At 40.0% G+C, this 14,127-nt stretch overlaps 1 protein-coding gene across 1 annotated transcript in view; it reads right to left on the bottom strand.

The window, feature by feature from the left end:
* The window catches only part of LOC139456221 (unconventional myosin-XVIIIa-like), a 153,069-nt gene extending 139,195 nt beyond the window's left edge, over positions 1-13,874 (bottom strand). The window contains exon 1 of the mRNA XM_071237806.1: positions 12,498-13,874. Within this exon, the coding sequence (XP_071093907.1) occupies positions 12,498-13,577 (1,080 nt within the window). The 5' untranslated portion in view covers positions 13,578-13,874. The remainder of the gene's footprint in view (positions 1-12,497) is intronic.
* Between the last annotated feature and the right edge of the window lie 253 nt (positions 13,875-14,127).

Here is a 14,127-nt window from a genome sequence, read left to right on the forward strand (position 1 = left end):
CTATGAATCGGCATCAGTCCGGACTAGTACAAGCAGCCACACAAACACACACACGTACAACCATGTCGCTATATAAGTGCAATAATCTTGGACGCGACTTTAAACCCCATTTCACCCATTAGTCATTGAATCTTAAAGTATTCAGCAGTAAGTCATCAATATTCAATGTATATTATAGTGCCCTATAAGGAATCAAGCCTCAGCCGGACAAGCCAGTGGTTACAGCATCACCAACATTCCATGCAAAGGTAAGAGGACACATCATCAGCAAGATCACACAGTGTCCACTATGTCTAGGACGTTACAGCAACTCTGCAATCCAATAACACTTTTAGTCCACTAGTCCTTAAAATGAGACCGCCTCCGTGGTGTAGTGGTAGAGCGTCCGCCCGGAGAGCGGAAGGTCGGGGTTTAAAAGATTGTACTTGTTGTTACCCTGTCTGGCGCTCGGCATTAAAGGGCTGAAACAAGGACTGGTCGGCTCGGAGTCAGTATACTGTGTCTGAGTGGGGTATTCATGTTAAACTGTGGCATGGTATCTCAGTGGGCTAGCACTATAAATCGGCATCAATCGGGACTAGTACAAACAGCCACACACGCATGCATGTCGCTATATAAGTGAGATAGACTTGGACGCGACGTTAAGCCCCATTCCACCTCACCATTATCATATAGGCTTACGATATCGCTAAGATCCTTTTTGAAACGGGCCCTAGATTTACTGTATACTGTTTTAGGAATTATGATGTTTTATTGACCTGAATGACTGAATTCAATTAACGGACTGGCTATCTCAGTGTGCTAGCACTATAAATCTGCATCAATCCGGACTAGTACAAGCAGACACACACACACACACACACACACACACACACACACACACACACACACACACACACACACACACACACACACACACACACACACACACACACACACACACACACACACACACACACACACACGTGCATGCATGTCGCTATATAAGTGCAATAATCTTGGACGTGACATTAAACCCAATTTCACCTCACCTCACCTTATAATGATAACATATAGCAAAACTCTAAAACGGGCAATTTCTACTCGTCCTTAGGATACCGTAACTATTGGGCTGTTTGGCAAGGACTATAGGACTAGTGCCAATTTCTAACGCTGAATACGTATCGCGATACTTTGCTCACGATCCGATGCGTATCATGATACGTTCATGTGATCTGTAGACCCTCAGCCATCATAGACAGGATGGCCAAATACCTGGCACACTGATGATTTACAGTATCAAGTATGGCAAAACGGATGAACATTAGAGCTGGGATGGGCAACTCGGGTACCCAGGTTGGATGGGTACTGAGTAGGACCCGGGTACCCACATGACTACCCGGACCCGTGGTTAGTCACCTCATATATTGTTTCATGACCAAAAAAATCACTGTATAACTACATGGTTACACGACAATTTTAAGTCTCTAATGTTCGTATTTCTTCATGACTATGAACACGTTCCTTCTGACTTATGTGTGTTTGAACAAAGCTAAAACTTCAGTAAACTTCAGTGTATGCATGACCACATCATTTTATACGTTATCTAAATACATTCTGTCAGGGCTACTGTCAAACTATTCCCAATCGGACATTTTGTACCTATCTCTTCTCTTGACACCAACAGCAGGTACCCGGGTAGGGTCGGGTAATAGGGGTGTGGGTACCCGGGTAGTAAATTTGGACTCGTCTCAGCCCTAATGAACATATTTACATATTCACTACTAATTTCCACTACTAATTAGTGCTTGGTGTAACAGTTACTAAAACAAACACGAAAGGCGTAAGGTAAGAATTGATATAGACTACTCAAAAGAAGTAGATTCTTTCATATTACAATAGTTAATCTCTCATGCCATGACAGATTAACATTACCAATATGAAAGAATCAGGTGATCCCTAACTTCTTTTGAGTAGTATATTTGTTGCTTAGTGTGACTGTGATCGATAAAGTAAATAATCACGATCCACCAATGCACTCGTGTATCGTCCCACTAATCATGTCCAAGCAACCCTATTTAATTCACTCTTACTAAAAGCATTCCCTTGGGACCTATTCTCGCCAAGAATCTCCACAGGGCTCTCAAATCAAGCCAGCTATTGGTCAGTATGAAAGGAACTCAGCACCATCAATACCCCAGCAATCAGCAAATGTGTAACCAAACTAAAACTACAAATCCTCGGACATCGGAATCAATCCATTTCGAAAGAAACTGTAATGAACCTGAGTGTTTAGTCAAGATAGAATGACTGAAGTTACAGATATTCAAGCTAGATTCACTTCCAAAAGGCAACATTAATGTGGTAGGGAAAGTCAACAAAAGTTTATAAGGCTACTGTCAGATCATACTCAATGACCACAAATATTAAAATATTTAATCATCATTCTTAAACCATTATGATCACACTTTTATTCTGTTGATTCTGAGCCAGTAATTCACTGGTCATTCTGATTCTTCATAAAGTGACGCAACTATTGGTCATTATACACAAATTATTGAGAAATTACACATCAACCATAACATCGTTTAGGTCAGGGAAATCACTCGAATCTGTTGATTCAGGAATTAGAGGGGCGGTCGGGTAGATTAGTGGTTAAAGCATTCGCTCATCACGCCGAAGACCTGGGTTCGTTTTCCGACATGGGTACAATGTGTGAAGCCCATTTCTGGTGTCCCCCGCTGTGATATTGCTGGAATATTGCTAAAAGCGGCGTAAAACCATACTCACTCACTCACTCACTCACTCAGGAATTAGAATTACTTCCAACATCCGCCCAATCCTTCCCCTGGTATTTCTGAACCAATCAGGACCCTCTAACACTGGGGTCAATTTAACAGCTGGCCTGTTGGCCCTTGGTCAGTTAAAATTACGAAAGGCTTGCAGAAACAGAAACATGATAAAGTAGATGGCCCGTCCGGTTAGTCAAAATTTCACCCCTTATCTGTGTATGTTTAATATTTTCAATTGAACACTGCTTGTGAATCCAGTAATTTCAATGACAAAATATTTTGGATCATTAGATCGTGTGAATTGATGGCTCTAAGATCATCTCGGTAGAATGACACGACCAGTGGCCATTTTGTAATATTCTGTACAACAACAACTATTTTTGCTCATAAAATCGCCACAAAATGAGGCAAATGAAAACCAAGATTTAATCTGATTATCTCAGTGTGCAAGAAAAAACATTTTAGGGGCGAGGAGTTCCAAAATTTTTGGGGACTGGATAACTCAGTCGTGGCCTGCAACATTCAGTTTGGGCCAGTTAGTTTGGAAAAGGGCCAGTAACTTTTGAAAGGAGCAGGACCAGCTGGCTACATATGAATTTGTTGTTAAATCGACCCCAGGAAGAGTGCTATGGGGGATACTTACCACTGTAGGGTGACATAACAGCTTCTGATGACAATGGGCAGGGCAGGAGCACCAATGCGGCCACACTACCACAACTGTCATGTTTCTGTACTGGCCCCAAGGGAGGAATGTTATACAAAGACAACCATCAAAGGCCAGATTAGCAGATACCGTATTCGATGTAATAAGCGCCCTACTCTAATAAGCGCCCATGGCGATAATTCCTAGCATATTAGCTAATGAACAATCCCAATTAGCACCCCTTCCGATTGATCAATGTATAATACGCACTCGTGTGTTATATGCACCCTTAATCATGGTCAATTAAATTCTGGAAAAATATATCTGTCGTACATAAACATTTAAGGCTGTCAGCGTGAACCACGAAATTTATCTTTCAAACTCTGTTTTTCCCACCAAAATAATATTCTAATGAAAGGCCCCTGTTTGTAATTTTGAGATCGCCCTGGGCGCTTATTACATCGAATATGGTATGTCTTAATTTGCCAGCAGACAATAGCCATCCCTCCAGACATGAAGACTAACGTGATAGTTTTCTGAGAACCTTTAGCTGAACGCTTTATATCCTGTGTAGCGACATTGGGGCTGGCACAGGATATGCAAGCATTTACCTAAGTACTGTACTTTCAGATCGCAGTTAATCCGATGACAACATGTTACACATCTTAATCCTTATGGCTATGTCAATTCCAGGGCTCCACGGGTCCAAGATACCCATCCATGTCTCCATGGTCAGATTCAGGGGTAGAATAGATCCTCCAGTACCCAATGCCTGTGTCCCGATCGGGATACTCAACCTTTTTAGAATAGATCCCCAGCTTCCAGGGTAGGCCATCCCTTGAGCCCCTTGCTAAACTTAACAGCAGTGCTTTGCGTTTGAAACTGCCAGTCCTGTTGAACTGGCAACCATAATAATTATAAGTCCTCCCTAAGTTTTGTCAGTCCCTACTTTCAACAAATGAGACGCTTGAAAATTACCTGGTTTTGATGTTAAATGCATAATGGCATCTCTGACATAATTTACTTAGATCAACAAAGTTCAGTCACAATTTTCGCTCTTTTTTTTATATTTCGAGACTAAGTCGCCACAAATATATATTCAACCTCGAAGCAAAGCAAAATGTTATTTCCTTGCACTAAAAATAGACAAGGTGAAACGCTGATGACAATAGACAAGCTGACTTCGTTTAAAACATGAATATCGCCAATGTTTTGTTCAACAGCAAAGATTTCGGAGGTACTTGATTTGCTGATCGACGGGGACTGGGAGTCACATGAATTACCGGTCCAAACCTAATTTTATCGGTAGAAAACTGGTAATTACCGGTAATCAGGAACACTGCTTAACAGCTGACAACAATGAGGATTGGAGGGTTATGTAAATGATCAAGTGTGCCCTGGCTGTTTGTATTCTCATACCCTTTAATGGTTTGGTTGGTTTGTTGTTTAACGCCGCACTCAGCAATATTCCAGCTATATGACAGCAGTCTGTAAATAATCGACTCTGGACCAGAAAATCCAGTGATTGACATCATGAACATCGATCTACGTAATTGGGATACGATGAAATGCATCAACCAAGTCAGCAAGCTTGACCACCTGATCGCGTAAGTCGCCACTTAAGACAAGCATAGTCGCATCATACGACAAGCATTATTGCCTCTCACAACAAACATGGGTTGTTCTTACCCAGATCTTCACGGACCAACATCCTTTTGAAATTGAATCTCCGCTCATTAATACCAATTAAAGGGACTAAGTATCTATTTTGAAAAAATACTACAAATAGGTTAGCACCAGAAAATATGAAGACATGACATTACATAGTCTGTCTTACAGACCCTGATACATTTATATCAACTACAGCCCATGCAAGTCTATAATGTTTGGCAAGTCTAGATTACTGCAGTATCTGAAAATGAAGATATTCTCTGGGCTCCTTTTTATTATATTTTTATTAAGATAAATGAACAGCCTGGGGGGTTTTCTGAAAATGAAGAGAATCACTGGGCTCCCTTTTTATTAGATTTTTATTTTCTGTATGATATGTTCATTTCAGAGACCATATGTTAGTCTAGACATTACATAGAACACATTGGACATATTAGAACGTTGATAAGCTGTGTCCTTCATCATGTTCATTGTAATCACTAAACAATCAATATCAGTGAGGGGTACATGTCGTGCTTGCCGCAACCTTCTTTAAAATGTTTAATAGACGACAGTCGTCGTCATGATTATTAAATTACCCCTCTCTATCTATCCTTTCTTTTTCTTTCATTGTTGAATCGAGGAGTTTGTTATTGTTTCCTGTGAGTCTTCTGACTTAGTAGCTAAATTTCCAACCTCTCACATCATATATATTATGTATATATTTTGTTTATATTGTATATAGTGTCTCATAAGCCAATGTCTGGCTGGTTGCACTTTATACCAGCATTAGAAATTGGCACTAGTCCTGTAGTCCTTGCCAAACTGGCCAATAATTTGAGGTATCATAAGGACTAGTAGAAATTTGCCATTTTTAATGGTTTTGCCGTATGTTATCATTATAAAGACTAGTGGACTAAAACTGTTAGTTTCTGCTCTTGCATAAACCTTTTGTGCATCGATTTTATATTGCACATGTTGTGCATGTGACACTTGAATAAACATTTAACTACTACTACTACTACTACTGCTACTACTACTGTATAATGTGTTTAGTAACTAGCTGATCAGCTGGGCTAGTTGAACATGGTTTTGTTACAACAGTCCAGATGACTGGACAAAGCCTGGTTGTATCTTAGCATGCTTAGTAACATGTGCTGCTAAACAAACTTACACAGCATTATGGGATAGTAGACATTCCACATGAAGCAGAGGAGTCCATTTCTACTGAAGGGGGGCGGCGGTGGAGTGTGATGTGGTGCACATGGAGTTCAAGCTCCATGTGTGTTCCTCATTGAGCAAACCATCCAACCCCGCTGCACGGATTAAACAGATCCAGAAGTTTCATGGCTAGGTCATAATGTTTCTTAAAATTGTTCAGCAGAAGCCATAGTGGTCAGTATTCCGAAATTCCTACAGTTCTCTGGTGATCTTTGCGCTCCAGGGATTCAAACTGATACTATCCCGAGTATGTTGGCCTAATATTAAAAGTATCCTGAGGGCTACAAGAATTTCTGGCTCCTAAGGGGGTGTCTTCATATAAATATCATTTTTGGGGCTAATAACATTTCAGGTTATTAAAGTTGCCTCCGTGCTATTCTTAGTCTATGTTACAGTACTGGGCTTTATTCCACAAAGCGATCTTAGCGCAAAGACGATTATAATTACCCATTCTCTAACATAGACTTACGACAGTCGTAGCACAAAGTACTAGGCTCCGTTCCACAAAACGATCTTAGCACAAAGACGATCATAACTTCCATACTTTAACATAGACTTATGACATTTGAAGCAGTAAGTACTAGGCTTCTCTCCCAAAAGTGATCTTAGCGCAAAGACAATCGTAACTCCCACACTTCAACATAGACTTACGACAATTATAGCACTATGTTCTGGGCGCCGTTCCACAAAATGATCTAGCACAAAGATAATGGTAACTCCCATACTTAGACTTAAGCCAATCATAGCACTAAGATCACTATGAGAAAGGGGCTGGGAGCCTTAGCACTAAGATGGACTAACACAATAGGTCCTGACCTTGTGATCATATTTACGCAGTTATATCTAAATATTCTTAACATTTAACATGGACGACCACACAGTCAGCTGTTTGACATAGATTCAACAAGTTGTACATTTCACCGCCACATGTTACGACCACTGTGAAATATCTGCCTGTAATCATACTGCCAATCTATTGATGACGGACATACATTCAGATATTGTGAAATGGACAACCTGTTCACCAGGTTTTATCCCACTGTACTCAGCAACCTGGAGAGACTGTCACTCTGACATTAGCACAGGGCTTGAGAAAATACTTGTCGATTTCACTGCTTCATAAAATTGTTGTTTATCAAATGTTTATTTCAAACTAAATATTGAGAGATGGGTAAAAACATTGTATGTCTCTCCCCACAGACACAACCAAATATCATTATCAACTTTCAATGACAAGCATATTTGTGTGTTTAAGAAATACACATCAAACAGACATTTCTCCAACTGATTTTTCAGTTATGTTAAACATGTTAAACATTTGGTTTTTAGAACAAAATTCAATATATGGTTGTTTTATTTCAATTAATGCCATATATGGTATTCTGTTGCCACATGAAAGTTGTTTCATCATGTAAAAACAGAATTTTGGTTGTATTACTTGTTATACCTCTTACCAGCCCTATGTTCTGGCAGTGTTTTGGTCAAGAATTTCGGCATTTGGCACCCCCGATTTGGCAACACAGTTTCCAAATTACTACCTAAGATAAAACTTGCTGAAGACTACAACTATTTTTTTTTAAACAATATTTATTTCCACTTAATACAGTGAAAGGGGATTGATAAACAGGCAGAGCCTATATAAATATCTCTCCCCATCAAAGTTTGAACAAGCAGCAGTAGTATATACAGTTGTATAAACTTGATACTATGTCACATGTGGTACATCAAAGGTAAACAGTTCTTAGTGAGATATATATAAGAGTGCATGTTTAGACAAATCTTTTGCTCATAGAGAAGAAATGATGTACAGGGTCAACAATTTCACAGAATCCAATTTGTATTTAAGATTTGGACATTCCAAAAATGGCAAACCTATGTCCCAAAATATACATGTTTTAAGTTAGTGCACAATTGTTAGCCAAATAACATCATAAAGACATTTTATTCTGTATTTGAGGCCACATGCCATGATGGCCCATTGTACAGTTGACAGTCAGTTTCATTATTTTCAGGTTTAATAGGCACTCAGCATGCTGAGGTGCACTGTCAGTAGTTCACTGTCAGTTTTCAATGTGGACGAGAAGACAGCACGGAGCTCCAGATAAGCTTTTGGTGTTGTGGGTATTTTACCCATGCATTTTAAAATCATTGGGTATCAGTAATTCTATCTGGGTATTCAGATTTCTGTTACCCACTAGTTTTTACACATGTGGGTATTTAAGTTAAATATTTATAAACACTATTCATCTAGTCCCTGCAAACTGGTGTCGTGTGGGTTCGAGAGCTTTATAGGACTCAAAAATACCAGGATACTTCCACAAGAAAGTGTGATAGCAAATGATCATGATGTAACTGTCATCGTGGAGTTTGGCAAGGTTGACAGAATGCCTGTTTATAATTTCAAAATAAGTTGCTGATTTGCTAATCGAATACGCAGGGTTACTTCACAATATTTTGATGATACGCACGAGTTTTATGTTTGTAGTGTATCTGTAATGTTTGTTGTGTATTTGATATGCTTGGATTTTATTTTACTGCGTATTTCTGCATTTCTGATGCGAATTTTAAGCAGATACGCAGCTTATCTGGAGCTCTGCAGCAATTAGCAGGAACAGGCCTCAACAACAATCCTAATACCGGTGTAACTGATCAGTCAATCAGGTCCTGAGTAAGGATAAGATATATGCCTCTACATGCCTCTCAAAGAAGTTGATCGGGTCCTTGTTATTGAGACTGATCCACAGCTATACAAATGAAAGTCAGGTGTTGCTACCTGTTAATTGGCTTGACCCACAGTTACATAACCTGTGTAAGCTGATCAGTGAACCGTGACCTGATTAATATGACCTGATACACAGGTAAATAAACAAGGTAGAAAAATTCAATCACTTGAAACTGTTTACTCCGTAGGTAATAGAATCAACTTGTGGGAGCTTGTTAATTCCACCTCTGTAAACAATAGATTCATGTGATTTCTCTGAATTTCTCTTTAAGTTTGCATATGCCCTTGTGAAACCTTATCTTTAATAGTGTCAGTTACATAATTCACTCACTTCATACAGTTCTCTTGCTTGCCAAATATATCTTCCTGTTTCTATTTATAATTGGTGTGAACGACCTCCAAAACGACCCTGGGCCACTCTAAATTTTCAAACAGTTTTAACTATCAATTCCAAGCAAAAGGATAGTTTATAATGGGTATAACAATTTTTTTGTGCCCAAAGGAGCGCTTAGTGCCAGTCCTGCTCGTATACTGCCTTCACACAAAAGTACAAGTTCTGAGTGAGTGAATGAGTTGGGTTTAATGCACTTTTTACAGTGTTCCGGTCATATTACAGCATGCCAGCTTAAAGTGGGAAGAAAGCCCGAAGTGATGTGGGTTTTAGAAGTTTACCACTTTGGTGGAACCCCCAAGGAGAGTAATGATGCTGACAAACTTAGAAACATAATCGGGATGAACCAAGATTCAAACCTCCAATCATAGGTTTCTGACGTGGCCAAGGGACCTAACTCTGCACAGTGGATTGCGGTGCCTTAGACAACTGGGCCACTCGTGCTGCCTCTTACATTCAGAGGCATTATAATATCGTATTAAATGTCATAATATCAAGCTACTTTACACAAGCAAATCCATAACATATTAAGTTCAAATGTACTATAACCTTAAGTGGAATATCTTTAATTCCAAAATGGGAAACGAAAATTTGCTGTTTAAGTGGGGCAGAATATGAGACTGCCTTGAAAAATATGCGAAATCATATTTGAAAATGTCGGCTCTGCTGGAACAACCAATTCAATTATTACTCGCCATCAAAGTAGAGTGACTCATGACATAATTATCACAATGAGTTGGGTCAAAAGGAATGAATGAGTGAGTGAGTCACTAAATGTGCCAGCAAAGTGAATGTGATGCTGTTTTCAGCCGAGGTTGACACCATCAACCAGATCAACTTAACACTACAGAATCAAGTATTTATATCATCAGGCCCCTACTTCATAAATATTTGGTTTAATAATAATAATAATAATGATAATAATAATGATGATGATGATGGTGGTGGTAATGATGATGAGGAGGAGGAGTCATGAGTCCTTGAGGTCTAAAGTTTTAAACACTACAGTATGAAAAGAACCACTTCCTTTGATCATGGTTATTGTTAACTGTGTGACAATTCATTGTTATTTCAAACACAGCTACTGTGTCGCATCCATCAACTACCTGTCACCACCAAGTCCATGTTCCAAAATAACCCTCACAACAGAAACCCATAACCATACTCATTACCAAACAGTCAGCAATAACCTCTGGCCCTTAGAAGTGGTGGCATTAACGTTTTCTGCTTGATATGGCAATCATAACTCGCTGCACACACGACTACACGAGAAGCCAAAATAAGCAAGCTAAACATACTGAACACATACGACCTTCGACATTACACTCTATTGCAGTGATTACCTCTGCGTTAGTCATAACAAATAGGCCACTGCACCAACACGAGCCACACACACAGAACAGGTCTCCAGGCAAAGTGATTGTTTGTTTATTGCTTAACGCTGTCAAAAACTATCCTGTATACAAAATTGGTACACATACAAAATACCAGATACCATCCATCATGTTTGTTTGATGCTAGAGCATTGATGAACACAACAGCACCAGCAGCATGGCTGTTTTTTAAATAAGGCGATGAAGCTCAAAACATGCAGAATAATTCTCTCCTTGCGATTATAATGGTTAAATATATAATCAAACCTCAAAATTGAATCTCAAATCACTGTATTGAGTTACAGTGGGTGTGGCTTGTCCCATGAAGGTCAAGGACATGTTGTGTCATTCAGGGCCGACACTTCAAAGAAACCTTTTAATTTTAAATCCTCAGGTGTTCAATACAAACTTTTCTATATATCTATTATGCTCATTGATCAATAGAAATAATCAGCCGTACGGAATAACCCCTTAGCATTCTAAGGCCCCTCTTTTTTAAACATAAGGGAGCCCTCAGGCCCTTGAAAAGAGAAGTTGTTGCATCACTGCTGTCTGTATATCCATAGCCAGGTGTAAAGCGTTATCAGGTCACTGCTGCCGTCACTTAAATCACCTGATGGATGCTTGACGTAATAACGGGATTGACAGCTCACCACGCTTGAAGGCACTCTGATCACAGTGGAGTAAACCTTCCTCGATTCTTTGAAGATTCATTGATGTGAGAAGTACATTTTCCTCATTCAATTGTTATTGTTAGCATGCTTAAAGGAAGTGTCTAGACTCGCTCTCTCTTATGTTCAAAGGAAGTGCATGGACTCTCTCTCTCTCTCTCTCAGAATGAATTGCACGCCTATGTAACATCACTTTTGCCAGGTACCAGCCCCTGTACTGACATGCAGTACAGACAGGTGGAATCGGTGGGGGATGTGTATCAAGGCATATACCAACTACTCTCATCGAAGTTTCCTGTGAGAAGCACAGCCCGGCGTTGTCACCTTACCTGTATTGATGACCGTGGGTTGCACCATGGCCTTAGTGGATTTTGACCCCATTCAGTTATAAGTTTCATTGCATCAATCGATATAACCATGATCATCATCATAAAACAAGCATACCCGCTTAACAGTATGTTTACCCTTGTCCCTCTGACCCTTGTTTCACAAAGTTGCCAATCATATACTTGATCAAAGACGTAAGACAACAATAACGATAAGAACAAAAGATCACTTTGTGAAACTGGCCTTCAGATTTCTAATAGTCATCATCAATAACATAAATATCAATATATATAACAGCAGGTCAGCGTAAGTCGAAATTTGATGAGGCTGACAAATCTTCCAACATACAAAACAAACAAATTAGACTGACGTACCGTATTCAACATAATAAGCGCCCAGGGCGCTCTCAAAATAAGAAATAGGAGGCGCTTATTAGAATATTATTTTGAGTTGAAAGATCCTAAATTTCGTGGTTTATGCTAACAGCCAGAAATGTTTACATGCAACGGATATATTTTTCAAGAATTTAATTGCCCATAATTAAGGGTGATATAACACACAAGTGCGTATTATACACGAAATAAAAAAGTCTTTTGTACATTGATCAATCGGAAGGGGTGCTGATTGGGATTGTTCACTAGCCAATATATTAGCAAATATCGCCGTGGGCGCTTATTAGAGCGGGGCGCTTATTACGTCGAATACGGTAATTTAAGATGTTTACTTACCCCTTTCTTGTATCGAATACTGCCGCTTCTCTTCAGAGTCCCACCTTTGACGACCTGATCTTGTACATCAATAGCGCCGCCATCTTTTCCAGGACGAACACTAAGCTCTATCAATTCTGGAATCGGTTGTACTTTCAGTTTTAAAGATTCATCCGCTTTTTTGATGATTTCAACAATTTCTTCCCTTGAGCTTCCTTCTACATTTGTACCATTCACTTCTACAAGCCTGTCTCCAGGAATCAAACCTGTCTGCATACTCCGAGGTCCACTTCCTGGCTCGGCAAATATAACAGTTCGATCGGCATCACCATTCCCCTTTTCAGGAATGGTCCCTTTACGCAGACTGAACCCGAAATCTCCAGCGGGCGTTCTTTTCACTGTGATGTTCCGTGTGCGTGCAGGTTTTGGTGGAATAATGGCCGGTAATTTCAAATCTTGGAACTCTTTCTCTCCCGGCATGGGTAATTGTGGAGGCAATTCTTCAACAACAAACGGTTCACTCTCAACACTCCGACGTGGCTTGGGTTTTGGTTTGCCAGGCGATCCTTTTAATTTCTGTGTTAATTTTGCATCAATCTCATCCACCAAACCTGACATTTCTTCATTTCGCCTAGTGTTCTCCTGCAACATTTTAACATCATCCAAATTCCCCTCCGTCCCGGCTTCATAAAGTTTAGCAGTTTCTTTCAAAATTCCTTTCATCCTAGGTTTGGGCAAGAGGGGTGGGGGTTTGGACCCCATTGGGGCCTTCGAGGACTCCACCTTCCTTTCTGGGGGTAGCTCCTTTGTCGGGCTAGGTCGCCCTGACGAACCACTAGCACTAATATTACTCTCACTACTGTCACTTGGTGTCAGGCCATCTGGAGAGGTCTTATCCTCCTTTCTACTTGATTTTCTGTCGCTGAACCTCCGGAAAACGCCTTTCTTCACCTCCTCCAATCTCGACATCTCTTCCGGGGTAATGTGGGGTCTGTCTTTTTTCTTTTCTTCTTTCTTTTTTTCTTTCTCCTTTTTTTCCTTTTCTTTCTTCTCCTTCTTCTCTTTGTCCTTTTCCTTATCCTTCTTTCTAAAGCTGAACATGGTTACTGGTTTTTCTGCAACTGTCGATCAGGTTAAAACAATGCGATGCTCGAAGGTATATCAGTGTATTCAACACGCGAATATCTAGTCAACACTCAGACGCTCGCTTCACTTAGATGTGTCATAGGTCATAATCCACATTTCTCAACGGTAACATCCACAGAAAATCACTAGACACCTACGGATAATGGAACCTGGAGTTGCATGCACATCCGCTAAATACATCAGTTGTAAGGTGCTACAGGAAGCGAGCCTTACCGGGTTCAAAGTTGTTTCGGTATCATCAATCGAAACAAGATGGCGACACCGGTGAAGGGAATAGACACTTACCCTGACAGCGACGATGTATTATCGGGCCAAGAGCTATCACCATTTTAATGATGTCTACACTGGAAGTGACCTAGTTTGTGTCGTAATGAGACCATATTTCCTCGTTTCTAAAGCTTATGCATGTGCCAAATCAATTGCGTTAACAACAAATCCGGGGACATTTAAAATACTATTACACGGGCAACTTTTTACCTCTACACCGAACACCTGTTAGACAAGA

Source organism: Haliotis cracherodii, unplaced genomic scaffold, assembly GCF_022045235.1.
Source record: "Haliotis cracherodii isolate W230 unplaced genomic scaffold, xgHalCrac1.p SCAF_11, whole genome shotgun sequence".
In the NCBI taxonomy this organism is placed as follows: domain Eukaryota; kingdom Metazoa; phylum Mollusca; class Gastropoda; order Lepetellida; family Haliotidae; genus Haliotis; species Haliotis cracherodii.